This window comes from Vipera ursinii, assembly GCF_947247035.1.
Source record: "Vipera ursinii genome assembly, chromosome: 4".
Taxonomy (NCBI): domain Eukaryota; kingdom Metazoa; phylum Chordata; class Lepidosauria; order Squamata; family Viperidae; genus Vipera; species Vipera ursinii.
In genome coordinates, this window is record NC_139514.1 from 822,716 (window position 1) to 839,141 (window position 16,426).

General features: G+C 54.3%; 1 protein-coding gene across 1 annotated transcript in view; it reads left to right on the plus strand.

Moving 5' to 3' along the window:
- The window catches only part of NUP98 (nucleoporin 98 and 96 precursor), a 48,026-nt gene that overhangs the window by 29,379 nt on the left and 2,221 nt on the right, over positions 1-16,426 (plus strand). Inside the window, exons 21-32 of the mRNA XM_083362377.1 lie at positions 739-915; positions 2,084-2,246; positions 2,799-3,222; positions 6,355-6,587; positions 7,857-8,126; positions 10,654-10,811; positions 10,900-11,043; positions 11,859-11,998; positions 12,741-12,962; positions 14,572-14,813; positions 14,932-15,086; positions 15,213-15,324. Of these exons, the coding sequence (XP_083218503.1) occupies positions 739-915; positions 2,084-2,246; positions 2,799-3,222; positions 6,355-6,587; positions 7,857-8,126; positions 10,654-10,811; positions 10,900-11,043; positions 11,859-11,998; positions 12,741-12,962; positions 14,572-14,813; positions 14,932-15,086; positions 15,213-15,324 (2,440 nt within the window). The remainder of the gene's footprint in view (positions 1-738; positions 916-2,083; positions 2,247-2,798; positions 3,223-6,354; positions 6,588-7,856; positions 8,127-10,653; positions 10,812-10,899; positions 11,044-11,858; positions 11,999-12,740; positions 12,963-14,571; positions 14,814-14,931; positions 15,087-15,212; positions 15,325-16,426) is intronic.

Below are 16,426 nucleotides of genomic sequence, written 5' to 3' on the forward strand. Positions count from 1 at the left end.
ACCATGCTCGCTGCGTGTGTGTGTGTATATGTAGCAATAGCGCTTAGACTTGTATACCGCGTCCCAGTGATTTACAGCCCTCTCTAAGCAGCTTAGAGAAGCTGAGTCAACCGGTGAGACTCGAACTGCTAGCAGTGGGTAGAGTTAGCCTGCAATACTGCTGTCAACGCTGCTAACATCGGATATTTTTGCATTGACAGCAGATGGAAATGTAGCCATCTTTTCCCTTTCGCTTTTAGAGTTAGATGATGCTGGGAGAGGGGGTGGGATGTGAATGAGAGTCCAGCCAGATATAACAACACTAAACTTAGCGTGAGATTCAAGGTTACTGAGCCCAGAGCTGATAAAGAATTGGTGGGTTGGAGAACTGGAGAGGAAGCCGATGCTTCAAGCTAATTGTGGAATGTGATTTATGATTATTAATTGGAGGAGGGAACTGTGCCTTGATACTATGTGCTCAGGGGAGGGGAACTCAACTTTTGGCTTCGATAGTGCAGTGCCGATGGTATGCTACTCAAAATAAAGATCCTTTAAGGTCAACAAGGCCTGGAAGTTCTTTTGAAGAGTTTCATCTGTCGGAACCAGGACAACCGCATTCTAACCGCCGTGCCACCACGACTCGCATATGCACACATACATATTTTCGTTTGGGAGGGGGGCATCCAGATTACCCGTTTAGTGCGCGGGTTGGCAGAAAAGGCGACCACCAAGGGTTACCTCGTCCCTTGACTCTCGCAGAGCCCAGAGGCCGAACATCTGGGGAAGGTTGTCGAATTGGACAGCGACATGGCGGACGTCACCCAAGAGCTGCTGCAGGATTCTGTGGCGGAAGAGAACCTGGCGGAAGAACAGGAGCTGGTGCCGGCCTCCACCCACATTGCCTCCTCCCTGGACATCAACCCTCACACGCTGCAGGTGAGCTCTCCTCCGGGGGGGGCCCTCTGGGTGGGAGATTCCTCCAGGCAGGGCCGGGGGGGGGTCCGTTTCCCTTTATGCTTCTGGCAAACAGAGTCAATGGGGGAGCCGGGTTCACCTAACAACTGTAACGGTTCACATGGTCTAGGGCAGGGGTAGGCAACCTGGGCTCTTTTATGACTCGTGGACTTCAACTCCCAGAATTCCTGAGCCAGCTGACTGAGGAATTCTGGGAGTTGAAGTCCACGAGTCATAAAAGAGCCCAGGTTGCCTACCCCTGGTATAGGGTTTCCTGCCTGAGCAGGGGGTTGGACTAGATGACCTCCAAGGTGCCTTCCAACATCATCATCATCGTCATTATTATTATTTACTTAACAAGCATGGCAAAAAGTTCATAAAATGGGGCACTTAACAGCCATCTCGCTTAGCAACAGAAATTTTGGGCTCAGTCGTGGTTGTAAGTCGAGGACTCCCTGTATTCAGTGTCCTTTCAGCACCCCCAGATGTTCCACTGTCAGCCACAGCTGCTGAAGAAAGGTGCTGTAATCTGGTATTTGAGCCTAAAAGAAACAAAACGTGGTTTGCTTTTGAAATCCGGAGTTGTCCCTGAGGAAAAACCGCAGCTGTGTTGCTAACTAAGTGTGTCGGACGGAGGGCTAGGTTTGGTTCGGACGTGGATCGCCCAAAGAAGCTGTTTTGCACGTTACAGTTCATACGCAAAGAACGTGAGCGTGGTCTCTTCCACGTCCCCTGACCTTGCGCGGCTTCTTCTTTGAGCTGTTCTCTGCTCTGACGGGGGTCCCGGCCGTCCGTACCGAAATGGCCTCAAGGTGGGCCAGTCTGGAGCTTCAGGGCTAAGCGGGTGTTTACGTCACCCCCCCTCCTCCGGTGCGCTCTTTGTTCTCCTCCGCGCCCACCTGGCGAGGCGGCCTCGGCAACCCACCCAGCAGGTCCCATAAATACTTTTAAATATATTCAGCAGGTTTTTTGTATCTCTTTCTTTGCCCAAGGAAAGCACGTTCGGGGCCTTTGCTTTGGTCTTGCCTCCATCGCTGGAGGTTTTCAAGAAAAGACCGGGCAGCCATTTGTCTGGGATAGTGTAAGGGGGGGGGGGGGTTGGACTAGAAGACCTCCGAGGTCCCTCCTACGTTCTGGGTCTTCTTTGCAGATCATGAAGGCTTCTTTGCTGGCGGATGAGGAAGAGCTGGACTGGATGTCGGAGCGTCACTTCGGCAAGCAGGCTGCAGAAATGGAGCCCTCGCAGGACACTTGCTCCCCGAGGCTCCCCATCTCCTCCTCCTCCTCACGAGGATGGAAGAGCCACCCCCCAGGTACGGCCAGCCCCCCTTCCAGCTCCGCAGGTAACAGCGGCAGGTGCTGTGGAGGCCCACGTGTCCTCGGGTCGTCCTCACTTCAAGGACACTAATTGGGACTGGCAGTTTGGCCGCAAAGCAGGACGTCACATGGCCAGTTGGCTGCTTGGCGACTGCAGTGCTGGCACTTCCGGTTTGCTGCCCTTAAGCAAATCCCCCTGCTGTTCTCAAGCAGAGTGTCGCCATTGGCCACCCGCTGCCAGCTTCCCTCTCGAGGTTGCTGGTCGGAAGCTGGCGGTGAGGGTCGCAGAGGGCAGTCGCGTGGCCACGCAGGCCCGACCTCCCCCAGAATGCCCCTACCCCTTTTCTGGCAGTTCCCGAGAGAAGGCAGTCGGCCCGGCGAGATTCCGGTAAGCCGGCAAACCGCCACGAAGAGCTGCTGGTGTCGCTCTGCTTCCTTGTGCCTGGCGCCCACTCAGAAGGGCCAGCGGCCGTGATCCCCTGCGGCTGCTCCCGTTCCTTGAGCCTCACTTTGGCCTCCATGATGCAGGCTCTCCTCCCTCTTTGCAGGTGGCCGACTGCTGCAGTCCAGGCTCTCCACCGGCTCTTTCCTGCTCCCCAACGCCTCCCTCCAGGACCGCCGCAGCCCGAGGACTTCTTCGCTGGGTGGGGCTTTGCCCGCCCCGCCTTGGCCTGCCCTCTCTCCCCTGGCCTCTGCCTTCCTCGTGCCGCGCTCGGACCCTGAGGTGCCCCTGAGAACCGTGGGGGTCCGCAGGCAGGCGGGCCTGGTGCCCCTGAAGAAGTCCATCGCCTACGGGAAAGGGCGGCTGCTGAAGGACATGGCCCTCTTCGTGGGGCGCTCCTTCCGCGTCGGCTGGGGGCCCAACTGGATCTTGGCCCACAGCGGAGACCGGCTGGGACCCCTGAGCCAGCCGGAGGATGGCGGGGAGTCCGCGGAGTACGGATTCTTGCCGGCCCCCATGGCGCCGAGGCCGTAAGTCCTTCCTACGTAATCTTGGAGGGGAGGGTTCTGTGGGAAAGCGCCCCCCCGTATACCCAGTAGGGACCCTCTGGGGGCTCTGCTCGAGCTGATGTCCTCTTCTGCCGTTATCCCATGTAGAATCAAGCATATGCTTTGTTTCTCCATCTTTTCTGGCATTAGACCCGATTTAAAGAAAAGCTCAGGTTGGGGGGAAAGGTGCCCCCGTCTTGGAGAACAGCTTTTATCTCTTTGATTCCGAAGGAAGACCAGGATGCTACTTTAGTTAAAAATTACAGACCGATATCGCTTTTAAATACAGATTATAAGATATTTGCTAAGGTTTTGGCTAATAGACTGATGAGGGTTCTGCAACAGGTGATTCATGGGGACCAAACGGGGTTTATTAGTGGAAGACAAATGAAAACTAATGTGAGACATATAGTTGATGTGTTAGAGTTTTTGGAAAGGCACAACCAGATCTCTGCTGCGCTAATCTTTTTAGATGCTGAAAAGGCTTTTGATCAATTGAACTGGCAATTTTTGTTGAAAGTTTTAGACAAAATGGATTTTGGGGAAATTTTTTTACAACCGATTAGGGCATTATACCAAAAACAAACTGCCCGAATTATAGTTAACAATAGTTTGACAACAGTATGTAATATTGAGAAGGGCACAAGGCAAGGGTGTCCGCTATCGCCCTTGTTATTTGTGTTAACATTAGAGATATTATTGGTTAAGATTCGGAATTCGGAAAAAATTAAGGGGATACAAGTTGGAGATCAGGATTACAGATTGAGAGCATTTGCAGATGATCTGGTTGTTACAGTGACCCAGCCAGAGAACTCTGTTGTGGACCTGATGGAGATAATAACACAATATGGGAAGGTTTCTGGATTTAAAGTAAATATACAGAAAACTAAAATTTTGGCTAGAAATATGACAGTTTCGCAGAAGGCTCTCCTAGAAGGATTAACTGGATTTGAGATTGTTAAAAGGGTTAAATATTTGGGGGTGATTTTGTCGCCCTCTAATACAAAGCTATATAAAAATAATTATGAAAAGTTATGGGGGAAAATTCAAAAAGAACTGGAGAGTTGGGAAAAATTGCAATTGTCTTTGTTGGGACGGATTGCAGCAGTGAAAATGAATGTCCTGCCCAAATTTTTATTCTTATTTCAAATGATACCGATTCTTAAGAAAGACTCTAACTTGGAGGAATGGCAGCGTGGTATCAATAAATTTGTGTGGGCAGGGAAAAAGCCACGAGTTAAACTTAAGATTATGCAGGATACTCGTGAGAGAGGTGGCCTTAAAATGCCTAATTTTAAATTATATTATGAAGCTGCTGCACTAGTAGGAATAAGTGATTGGATTAATTTGACACAATCGAGGTTATTAAATCTTGAGGGCCATGATCTGTTGTTTGGCTGGCATGCATATTTGTTGTATGATAAGAAGGTAGGTACTGTGTTTAGGATGCATATTTTAAGACAGGCATTGCTGAGAGTTTGGAAGAAGTATAGACATAAGTTAAGCAGCAAGATACCATTGTGGGCAATCCCAAAACACGCAATAGAAAATATACATGCTGGTTTCAAACATGATGAGACTACTTACAAGGAAATTTTAAGTTTGGAAAGGAATATTTGGTGCTTGAAATCATATAGTTTCTTGCGAGAAGAGAAGGTTGTTCAGACTTGGTTTCAATATATTCAGTTACAGGCCAGGTGGAAAGAAGACCAAAAAAATGGATTTGCAACGACTGATGAAAATTTGATAAAGCAAATTAGAAATCAAGGACCAGCACATATTAAACGGATATATCTTGCATTGATAGAGATTGATTCAGAAACAGAGCTTGTTAAGGATTGTATGATAAAATGGGCCCAAAACATTCAGGAAGTTATTACAATGGACACGTGGGAAAAGATCTGGGTGAGGAATGTAAAATTCACTCAAGCTCAAAGTCTAAGAGAGAACTTTTACAAAATGTTTTATAGATGGCATCTAGATCCTAAAAAGCTTGCAAGTATGTATCCGAATTATCAGCCTAAATGTTGGAGGTGTGGTGATGAAGAGGCAACATATTTTCACATATGGTGGACATGTAAAAAGGTCAAGGCTTTTTGGATAAAAGTCTGGTGGAATATGCAGAAGATTTTTAAACGGAGGATAAAGTTTTGTCCGCAATTTTTTTTGTTGGGAATAATTGTTGACGCTACAGTTGTGGACTCTAAGTTGATGTTGAATTTAGTTACGGCAGCAAGACTTTTGATAGGTCAATATTGGAAGAAAGAGGAACTGCCGACTATACAAGAGTGGATTTTAAAGGTTTCCGACTTGGCAGAGATGGCGAAGATTTCAGCCTATTTGAAAGATTACTCGCAAGAACATTATATTATGGAATGGAGAAAATGGATTGAGTTTATCCAGAATAAGTATAGGGTCAAGAAGTTTTATCTAGCATTTGAATAAGTCTTCTTTCGTTTTCTTTTTTCTTTTTCTATTTTGTCTTCTATATATATTTAATAATGCTAAGTTTTGTTTGATCCTATGTAAGTTAGAGAGTGATGGATTTTAGAATTTATAGTTGTTAGTATATGGTTGTTTATGATTGCTTTTTTATATATATATACCTTGTATTTAGCTCTGGGAAGTCCGGGGGGGGGAGGGGGGTTGGGGGGGGGGGAGGGGGGGAGGAGGGAGGGGGGAGGGGGGGAAGGGGGGAGGTAGGGAGGGGAGGAGGGAGGGGGAAGGGGTTTTTTTAAAGGAAAACTGTATTTTTAAAACTTTTCAATAAAAAAAAAAAAGAAAAGCTCAGGTTTAAAATCTACTCGTTTTCCCAACGTCTTTTCCAGCCAAGGACGTATTTTTGTCCAGTGCCTCTTTGCAAAGTAAAGCAAAGCAAAACCAAGTGGCTAGTCCTCTCCGCTCTGGGAAAGGGAACTAAGGAAGGGGTGGGGGTGGGGGTCTGAACGCCCCGTGCTGGGCAGTCCCAAGCTGCTTCGATGGGCGTCTCTCTCTGCACGGGGTAGAGTTTGTCCCTCAGTGCCCCCCCAAATTTCTCTGCCGGAGGGAAAGTTGGAATGGGCAGCCCTTGACACCCCCACCCCGTCTTTTCTGTCTTCCTGATGACCCCCCCAGGGTCTCCGAGTCCCCCTTCAAGGTCCACATGGAGAAGCTGAGCTTGGAAGGCAAGTCGGCCGAGGGGAGCCTCCGCGCCTACCTCCCCCCGCTGGAGATCAAGCTGAAGCACAGCACCGTCCACCTGGATGACCCCTGCCCCTTGCTGGCCCCCAACCCCGGCGTGGCAGCCATCCACGAGTATGCCGCCTGGGCCTCGGAGGCCTCTGAGGAGGCGGAGGAAGAAGAAGAAGGTGAGGGGTTGGGGAAGGAGGTGACAGGGCGCTGGGAGGACTCTGGGGTGTCAGCTGCTGCCAGGATCTCCCCCCCCCCCCTCCAAGGAGCAGGGCAAAGGAGGACGCTGGGTCTCCTGCCTGGCTTTGACCCTGGGAACAGGGGCCATCGGCCAAGAGGCCAGGGCTCAGGGAAGTCTCTGCTTCCTTTTTCCCCACAGAAGGTCAGCAGGACGCTCTTCCAGGTCCTGTAGGGGACCTGGGCTCTTTTATCACTCGTGGACTTCAACTCCCAGAATTCCCGAGCCAGGGAGAGGTTTCCAAGCTGAGCTATGCTGGCTCAGGCATTCTGGGAGTTGAAGTCCACCAGTCATGAAGGGGCCAAAGTTTCCCCCATGCTGGCTCAGGCATTCTGGGAGTTGAAGTCCACCAGTCATGAAGGGGCCAAGGTTGCCCACCCCCTGGCCTAGAGTACTTTTTAAGTCCAGAAGAATTTCCAGATCACCATCAGAAGTGGCTGAGAAAGGCACCTCCCTAATTCACAGGAGAGATAAGAAGATGGAGATTTTATTCTTCACCAGTCTCAATAAAAGTAGTTTTTAGCTTCCCGTGGCATTGATTTGCCTGGTCTGGCCTATCTAGCTTGGCTGGCCTCAGCCTGGCAGGGATCCCGCCTGAGGGGCTTCCAAAGGTTAAGCGGAGCCTTCAGGACGGAAGGGTCCTTCACCCCTCCCTTATCCCGGCCCTGGAGCTGGCGGTCAAGGTCACCTTCCTTCCTCCGCCTAGATTGGCAGCTGGGCTCTGGTCAGCTTTCAGCCTGCTGGATCCAGCTGGCAGTGAGGAGCAGAAGGAGATCTGGGGAGGACAGGGAGTCCTCGGCTTACGACTACAACTGAGCTCCAAACTTTCCATTGTTAAGTCAGTTTTGCCCCATTCCACGACCTTCCTTGCCACAGTTGCTAAACGAATCACGGCAGTTGATAAGTGAGTCACACAGTTGTTAAGTGAATCCGGCTTTCTCCGTTGACTTTGCTACTAAGAAGGTCGCGAAAGGGGAGTCACATCACCCCGGGATGCTGTGTCCGTCCTAAATAGGAGCCGGTTGCCAAGCGTCCAAATTCCAATCATGTGACCACAGGGGGCGCCGCAACGGTTGTAAGTGAAAAACAGTCATAGGTCACTTTTTCCAGTGCCGTTGTAGCTTTGAAAGTTCACTAAATGAGCCGTAGGGCCCCCGGGAAGGGCAGGCCCCAAAGGACAGGCCGAGGCTGACCGCCGCCCTTTCCGCAGGCGTGGTGAGGGCTTGGGCGCTGGTCTGGCGCCTGTGCGAGGCGCTCTGGGGCCGCCTGCAGGAGCTGGAGGTGTGCCTGGAGGATCCCGGCGACTACGGGCTGCAGCTGGAGCGCCGGAGGGCCTTCTCCCGCTGGCTGTCCCGGGCGGCGGCCGAGCGGATCCAGGAGGAGGTGGCGCTCAGCCAGAACGACAGCCCCGCCGAGGCCGTCTTCAGCTACCTCACCGGGAAGCAGATCGGCCAGGCCTGCCACCTGGCGCAGCAGTCGGGTAAGAAGACCTCGCCGTGCTGGACCGCCCGGGGTGGGGTGGGGGGTGGGCAAATGCTTGGCTACTCGCCCCCGAGTCCCAGCAGGAACCTCCCAGAGAAGCATTTTAAACGCTTCCCAGAGGAGTCCAGGTTTTGGGGGGGTTGGGCGCTGATGGAAAAAAGGAACACCCCTCCCCGGGCACACCTTGCTCCTTCCCTCCCCGTCCTGTTTAGTTTTTTTTTTTTTAATTGTATTTTTAAATTTAAGACTGCTATTTATTTCATTCGGCCTCTGCAAGCACCCTAGAGTGAGACTAAACTACTAAGGGTTGTGGTTCTCCCCACTTTTTTTTTTAATCCCATTCATATCCCCCCCTTCTCCGAAGACTCAGGGCGGCTTACAATCTTAAGCACAATGTGCTTAGCAGTAGCCTTCATTCTATGTATATGCCTGCTTGTTAGGGCTTTCGCACCACCATCTCAAGCGGCATTATTACAAAGTCAGCTTAATTGCCCCCAACAATCTGGGTCCTCATTTTACCTACCTGGGAAGGATGGAAGGCTGAGTCGACCTTGAGCCTGGTGGGACTCGAACCTGCACTAATGGCAGGCAGCTGGTGTTGCTTAAGGAGGCATTAGCCCACTGCTCCACCAAGGCTCTTTGATCTTCTTGATCCCGAGGTCCAGTTTCTGACCGTCTGGGCCAGACATGTCAAACACAAGGCCCGGGGGGCCCGGATCCGGCCCGTGAAGTGGTTTCATGTGGCCCGAAAAGCCATCCTGGAAACAGGGAGGGAACGGCCCCCACTGCCTTGGCCCTGGCCCAGAGACCCTCCTTCTGCCAGAGACCCCCAGATCTGTCCCACTCCTGCCCAGGCCCCCATAGGCACCCTTGATGCCAACGATGTAGAGCTGGCCACACCCACCCAGCAGGCCATACGCACTCTTAACCACGCCCACCCAGTAGGCCACACCCACCCTGGCCACACCCACCCGGCCCCCTGAGGGCAACCGCAATGCTGATTCGGCCCTCAATGAAATTGAGTTTGACACCCCTGGTCTGGGCTAACGAAGATGCCTTTTAGCCGTCCAGCATCCGCACGGCTTCTAGGAAGGAAACGGAGCCCTTTGCAATCCCCTCCCCCCTCCCCAGAAGAGACCCTCCCTCCCCTAAGCTGGCCTCTTTCATTGCTGAGAGGAACAACGAGGGGACACATTCGATTTATTAAATTTTAATGTATTAAATTTATCAGCCGTGGTGGTGCAGTGGTTAGAATGCAGCATTGCAGGCTAATTCAGCCCGCTGCCAGGAGTTTGATCCCGACCAGCTCAAGGTTGACTTTTGGCCTCCCGTCCTTCCGAGGTCGGTAAAATGAGGAGCCAGGTTGTTGGGGGCAAATACGCTGACCCCGTAAACCGCTGAGAGAGGGCTACAAAGGGCTACGAGACCGTGTGTAAGTCTTAAGTGCTGTCGTATATTGCTCTATGCCAAGCTGTCAAACGACTCAGCGTGTTGTAGCATTGCCAGGTTGCTTGACAGCACGCGGCATATCAATTTAATTACATTACTTACTTTATAAAAACCACGTGCAAAACGATAAAACGTCAGTCAGTTGCAAAAGGCGGCTTTACGTGGAAGAGCTGGCATTCTGTGCCGAGACGTCTAATAACCGTCAGACACCCACGTCTGCCTATCTCGGGTCCTCGGGAAGGACTCAGCAGGCAGACAAAAGGCCAAATCCGGTCTGAACACCTGGCAGACTCTGCAATAAGCATTAAATTAGATAGATTAAGCCCAGAGTACTACGGGCGGAGGTGGGGTCTTCTTCCTACTCCGCTAACCACCTCCCAAGCGGGGCCTGCCCGTGGGGGCCCCAGAGCCAGCTTTCAAGGCCCCTGTGGATGACCAAGAGGGCAGGGGCGCATCTCGCCCCAAAAGGGCTGAGATATTCCAGAGGGTGGGAGCCAGCCGGAATTCCTTGACGGACGGGGTCCGCAGCAGGAGAGGGGGGGTCCAGTCGCATTGGGGCGAGACAGTTCACACAGCGTTACGCAGGTAAAGTGTCTATGGCAGACATGTCAAACTCGTGACATCATGTTGACGTCGCGTAACCTATTGGGACGGTTTTCCCATTGCCGGCAAAGGGGTGAGCGCGGCTTCCAGATGACGCGTCCAGCCCGCGGACCGGCAATTCTCCATCCTCCAGGTCACGGTTTTCTCAAAGGTGCTTTTTCCCCAAAAGGCGAAACGTTTCACTTCTCATCCCGGAAGCTTCAGAACTTCTCCAGAACTGAAGAAGCTTCTGGGATGAGAAGCGAAACGTTTTCGTGGAAAAGAAAGCAAGGAAGACCCAGCTGCCTTTTGGAAAGCCCCTTTGGGGTATCCGGGTGCAGGTATCCCCCCCCCTCCCCACCAGCAGCTCAGCTCCTCCGAGGAAGAGTGGCCGCTTCAGGGGTCCCGCCTCCCCCTTGGCCACGCCCCCACAGCCAGCCGGGGCGAGGGGGGGCTGCCTGAGGTGCTGACAGAGGACTCTCCCGTCCTTGCAGGGGATCTGCGCCTGTCTCTGCTGCTCTCCCAGCTGGTGGGCAGCCAGGAGGTCCGGGAGCTGCTGGCCCTGCAGCTGGCCGACTGGCATCGGCTCCAAGCGGACGTCTTCATCCGGGACGAGCGCCTGCGCATCTTCTGCCTCCTGGCCGGCAAGCCGGTGAGTGGTGCGGCTGGCGCTCGCGCTCCTGCCTGAGCGGCCGTGGCCGTGGCCCCCCCTTTTCATCCTCCGGTCTCCCCTGCCCCAGGTGTGGCAGCTCTCGGAGAAGAGGACCATCAACGTTTGCTCCCAACTGGACTGGAAGCGCTCCCTCGCCATCCACCTGTGGTTCCTGCTTCCTTCCACGGCCCCCCTCTCCAAGGCCCTCAGCGCCTACGAAGCTGCCTTCCAGGTTGGTAGCCGCAGGGGCAGGGGCAGCGCCCTCTGAGTTGGGAAGGGAGCAGTCAGAGCCAGGAGGAGGGTTTGGCCCAGGCCTCTCTTCTCCACTGGACGCCCTCCAGAAGGGCCAGGCACCCAGTTCCCATCATTCCTGGCCACTAGCGGGGACGATGGGAGTGGAATAGAACCCCTCCCTTGCCATCCCTGGTTCCTGTCTCTGCTCGAATACCTGCAAGGTTTGGCCACAATTTTAGTGTGCGTTGTCCAGGGTCCCTCCGTGAGGGAGGGAGGGAGGGAGATGGGTGGTTTTAAACTGTGTGTGTGTGTGTGTGTGTGTGTGAGAGAGAGAGAGAGAGAGAGAGAGAGAGAGATGAGATGAGAAAGGAAAAGAGAGATAAAAGAGCTGTATAGATGATGGAGAGAGGGAAGAGAGTGAGGAAGAGAGAGAGATAATGGATGTTATAACAGAGAATAGGTGGAGAGGATTGTGTGTGTGCATGTGTATTTGTATGGGTGTGTGTGTGTATTTGTATGGATGGGTGTGTGTGTGTGTGTGTGTGTGTGTGTGTAGAGACAGACAGAGGTGGAGGGGGGCACGTAAGCCTTTACATCCCCACTGACAAAAGGCCCGGGGGTCCCGAGAGGGAGGAGAGTTCGTTGGCAGAAGGACGTGGGGCAAAGGAGGACAAGGTTCCCCCGGGACTGGCTGGAGCTCTAGGCTATCCACTGGGGTGGGGGGGCTTGCTCGGAGCCCCCTGGAGAACGGGAGTCGCTCTGTCTGCAAAGATCACACACACACACACACACCACTGGCTCGATGTTCCCCAGGACTCCCCGGAGGGGGAGAGGTACGCCTGTGTGCCGCTGCCTCCCTACCTGGAAGACTCCGGCTGCCTGGTGGAGAACGACGACTCCCAGCGCCCGCTGCGGGACGTGTGTTTCCACCTGCTGAAGTTGTACAGCGACAGGTACCTCCCCCTGGGGCCTTGGGGGGAGACCCAGAACCCTGGGCATTTCCTGCAGGTTCCCCCATTCGGTCTCCCCTCTCTCCACACACACACCCCAATCCCAAAGTCCCACAACCCCGGGTGGGTTTTTGCATGTGTGAACTGCTGGCAATGGGAGAGAGAAAGCAACACGGGGGGGGGGGTTTGTCTCTCTTTTCCCCCCCTCTCTTCTCCCTCCCTTGCTCGTCTTGCTCTCCTGCGGTCCCCAGGTCAAAAATTGTTATGTCTTTTTTTGACTCTTGCTCACTGCCTGGACCAGTCCCTGCTTTGTTTGTGGCAAGCTTGCTGGAAGCGGTTTGACCCAGGCCCAGCTTCCCGGGGTGAGAATTAAGGAGAGCTGAAGTTGGGATGAGAGACGCTTGGGTGGGGCGGTTGAGGCCCCGGGCTAGAAATGGACTTCAACTCCCAGAATTCCTGAGCCAGCCGTGAAATCCACTGGATGTAAAGGGGCCAAGGTTGCCCACCTCTGTCCTAAAGCTAGAATAAACCTCACCATTTCTAGCCGGGGGCCTTAACCGCTACCCCCAAGCGCCTCTCCTTCCGTGTTCAGCTCTGCTTAATTCTCGCTCAGCAGCCCAGCCAAGCTCTGCCCTTTGCCGATTCAAAAAGTGACACTTCCTGTCGGGAAGGTGGAGGGAGCGGGTGGCGCAAGGCCGCAGCGGCGCCCGCCCAGCCCGTGGGTTGACCCGTGGTTCCCTTGCAGGTGCTACGACTTGCACCAGCTGCTCGACCCTCGCAGCGTCACCGCAGACCCCCTGGACCACCGCCTCAGCTGGCACCTGTGGGAAGCGCTCCGTGCCTTGAACTACACCCACCTGTCCGAGCAGAGCCAGGGGGTGCTGAACGCCAGCTACGCGGCCCAGCTGGAGAGGGAGGGGCTGTGGGAGTGGGCGGTCTTCGTCCTGCTTCACACCCCCAACGCTCAGTGAGTGATCGGACGCTGCGGCTCTGAACCGGTTCACATGGTCTCCTGCTCTGCTTGTAAAGAAACTCCCTCCGGTTCCCTTGGCCTCTGGCCACAGCGGAGCCCGGCGTTCCCATTACTAGGAAGGCAGTGGTTAAGTGAGCGGCAGCCCACCTTGCGACCTTTTTTTGCCGCAGTCGTTAAGTGCATCGCTGTGTTTTTTTTAAGTGAATCATGCAATGGTTCGAACAGAGCTGGCTTCTTCCCCCATTGACTCTGCTGGTCGGAGGCCGGCCGGGATGCCCGAATTCTGAACACGTGACCCCGGGGGTGCTGCCACATCAGTCTTTTTTTTTTCAGCGCTGCTGTAACTTCAGCCGGTCATTAAATGAACGGTTGCAAGTTGAGGACCGTGTGTCTTTGAAAGCAGCACCCAGCAGCCTTTGGGGAAATGGATCCTCGCTATTTTCAGCGACTGCAAGAGCGCTGCTTCGAGTGGCTTTGAAGTTAGAAGCTGTAAAACGATACATTCTGCTCCGGGACCCTCTTTGAGAGGGAGACCAAGCTGAGATCCTTCGTTCTTTCCTTGCAGAGAAAAGTTGCCCAAACCAGGTCATTTCACTGGTGCCAGTAAGGGACGGGGTTTGCTCTCCGTTGATACTGCGGGGGCTTCCCCTGGGGTGGACCCTGAGCTTCTTGGTCTGAGCTGTTTATCATGAGCCTATTTGGCAGCCCCGTGATGGGGGGGAGGGTTCTGACGTTAATCTTCCAGTTCGTTTATTGCTCGTCTAATTGCTGGTGGGGAGACATTTTGGTCTCTTTGACCAGTTGATCGTCTCTCTTTCGTAGTGGATAGGCGTTGCTTACGCCTGTGTGTCGTGTGGATGGTCAGTTGGTCAAGAGGGCCAGCCTTCTAGAAGCTCCTTAGCGTTTTTGGACCTGGCCTGGTCTAGGATAGATAAATTCCCAAACTGACACCAGGCCAAAAATCAAGAAGCAAATGGTACCCCAATCAAGGAACTGCCAAACAAGCTAGCAGTAAACCTGCAAGACCACCCCCAGCAACGCTGACGGGGCAGGCCACTAGTCCAGGGTGAGAACCACCTTTTCTTCACCACGGGCCCCCTTTAAATACCTTTTGTGGCCAGGGCCCCCCAAGATTTAACTCCAAGATTTAAAGCATAACATTTTTTTCAAGCCTTCACGGACCCCCTGGGAGAACATTGCGGCCCCCCAGGGGTCTGCGGACCACAGGTTGAGAACCACTGCACTAAAATATAAACTGGGAGCGCACACACACACACACACACACACACACACACACACACACACCCGTTCCTTCTAGCACTGAAGATGTTGCCTAGTTGGGTCATGAAAACATCTGCAAGAAAACGGCACCGAGGACCCCCCACAGCTCAAGTATGAGCTACAAAGGTTCCCCTTTATTGCGATGGGCTTTTCAGCGTTTTTGCCGTGTGCTAAATAATTCCCCAGGGGCCGTGAAAATGCCCCTTTTGAGAAGGCCGCCCGTTGTGGGGCAGGACTTGGGCAGAACATACTTGGAGCACTGTGACTCAACTGCCCTTCACACACTCACACACTCACAAACACACACCCCTTCCCTCCCCAGAATGCGGGAAAGAGCCGTGCGGGAGCTGCTGAGTCGCCACTGCAAGCTGCTGGAGTTGCCGGAGTCCCGGAACAAAGAGGCCTTCCTGACGGAGAAGCTGTGCGTCCCCCCGGAGTGGATCTACGAGGCGAAGGCCTTGTGGGCCAGGCGGGAGGGCGACAGGGCCCGCGAGGCCCTCTACCTCTTCAAGGCCGGCCACTGGAACCAGTGCCACCAGCTGGTGGTCAGGCACTTGGCTTCTGGTAAGCCCGCCCCTCCCCTGCCCGGTGGCCTTCCACGGGGCTGGAGTCCCCCCCGCTGATGGGGGAAGCAGGCTGGCAGACCCTAACCCATTCCTCTGTCCTCTCTCCTTCCTCGCAGACGCCATTATTAGTGAGAATTACACCTACCTGAGGGGCTTCTTGGAAGACCTGTCCAGTCCCGAGCGCTGCAGCCTCATTCAGGGCTGGGACACCGCCGGGCTCGTTTTCTTGGACTATCTGCAGGTCATCGAGATGGTCAACAGAATTCAGCAGGTAGGCTGGCTGCAGGGAAGTTGACCCCCCCCCAAAGTGGTGGGGATCCTTGACCCCTTGCAAGCGGCTGGATTATGGGGAGGGCCCACCGGGCTGCTGACCGTCCCTCCTCCGATCTGCTTCCAGCTGGACTGTACGGGCTATGAGCTGGAGGAGCTGCACGCCAAAGTCATCTCCCTCTGCAGCCGGATAGAGCTGGTCCAGTGCCACAGCGCCAAGGACAGGTTGGCTCAGTCGGGTAAGGCTGGGCTTCTCCTCGCTGCCTTTGGGGGGCGCTGCTGCTGCGTCGGGACGCGGCTCAGACACGAAGCCCAGCTCCGGAGGAGGCCGCCTCCCGCAAAGGGGGCTTCAAACGAGGCTGCGGGTAGATCTTTCTCCGGCCTCCATCGGTGAAAAACAGCCCGCGAGCGAAGCTTCTGGGGAGGGTCCTTGTGCCGTTTGGTCGAGAGGGGGCCCGCGCAAGACCCTCCCCACTCGAGAGACCGCCCGGGGCTCCGCACGGAGTATTTGGGGCTTCCCTTGAAGAGGGAGCCGACTCGCTCTCTGCAAGGTCCCCATTTTACCTGCGCTCTCCTCCCCGATCGGTCACAAAGGGAAAAGGGGGGCAGCTCCTCTCCCCCCCCCCCCCCCCGGCCGCTGGGGCTGTAAAAGTGATGCCAGGCAGCCGCCGAAGGGGGTTTGTCTCCTGCCTGCTGGGCAGCCCCTGAAGGTCCACTGCGAGTCAGGAAGGGTTACGAGCCGTGGTAGCCCAAGGGCCAGAATACAGCACTGCCGGCTATTTCTGCCAGCTTTCGGCAGTTCGATCCCGAACGGCTCAAGGTTGATTCAGCCGTCCCGTCTTTCCGAGGTCAATAAAATGAGGACCCAGGTTGTGGGGGGGGAGGCGACACGCTGACTCTGTAAACAGCTGAGGGAGGGCTGAAAAGCCCTGTCAGGCGGTTGATAAGTCTAAGGGCTACAGCTATGAACAGAGAGAGAGCAGGGGGGGGGGTGAGGAGTGGGATGTTTGTGCTAGACCACAGGTCTGCAACCCGCGGCTCCGGAGCTGCATGCGGCTCTTTCAGCCGTCTCCTGCGGCTCCCAGTCCCCTGCCATGTGCAGTCCAAAAAAAAAAGTGGGACTAAAAAAGTTCAACCAATCAATTCAAATATGCAGGGTAGGTGCATATCTCGCCTTGGCTCCACTCTTCAGTCAAACCCTGTTCTGCGCATGCGCCCATGTACGTGCATGCGCACACATTTTTTGCGCCTCCCAGTTTTTCCTTTTGTGAGGGAACCGGTTCCGAGTGGCTCTTTCACTGTTTCAGGTTGCTGACCCCTGGGCTAGACCAGAGGATCAAA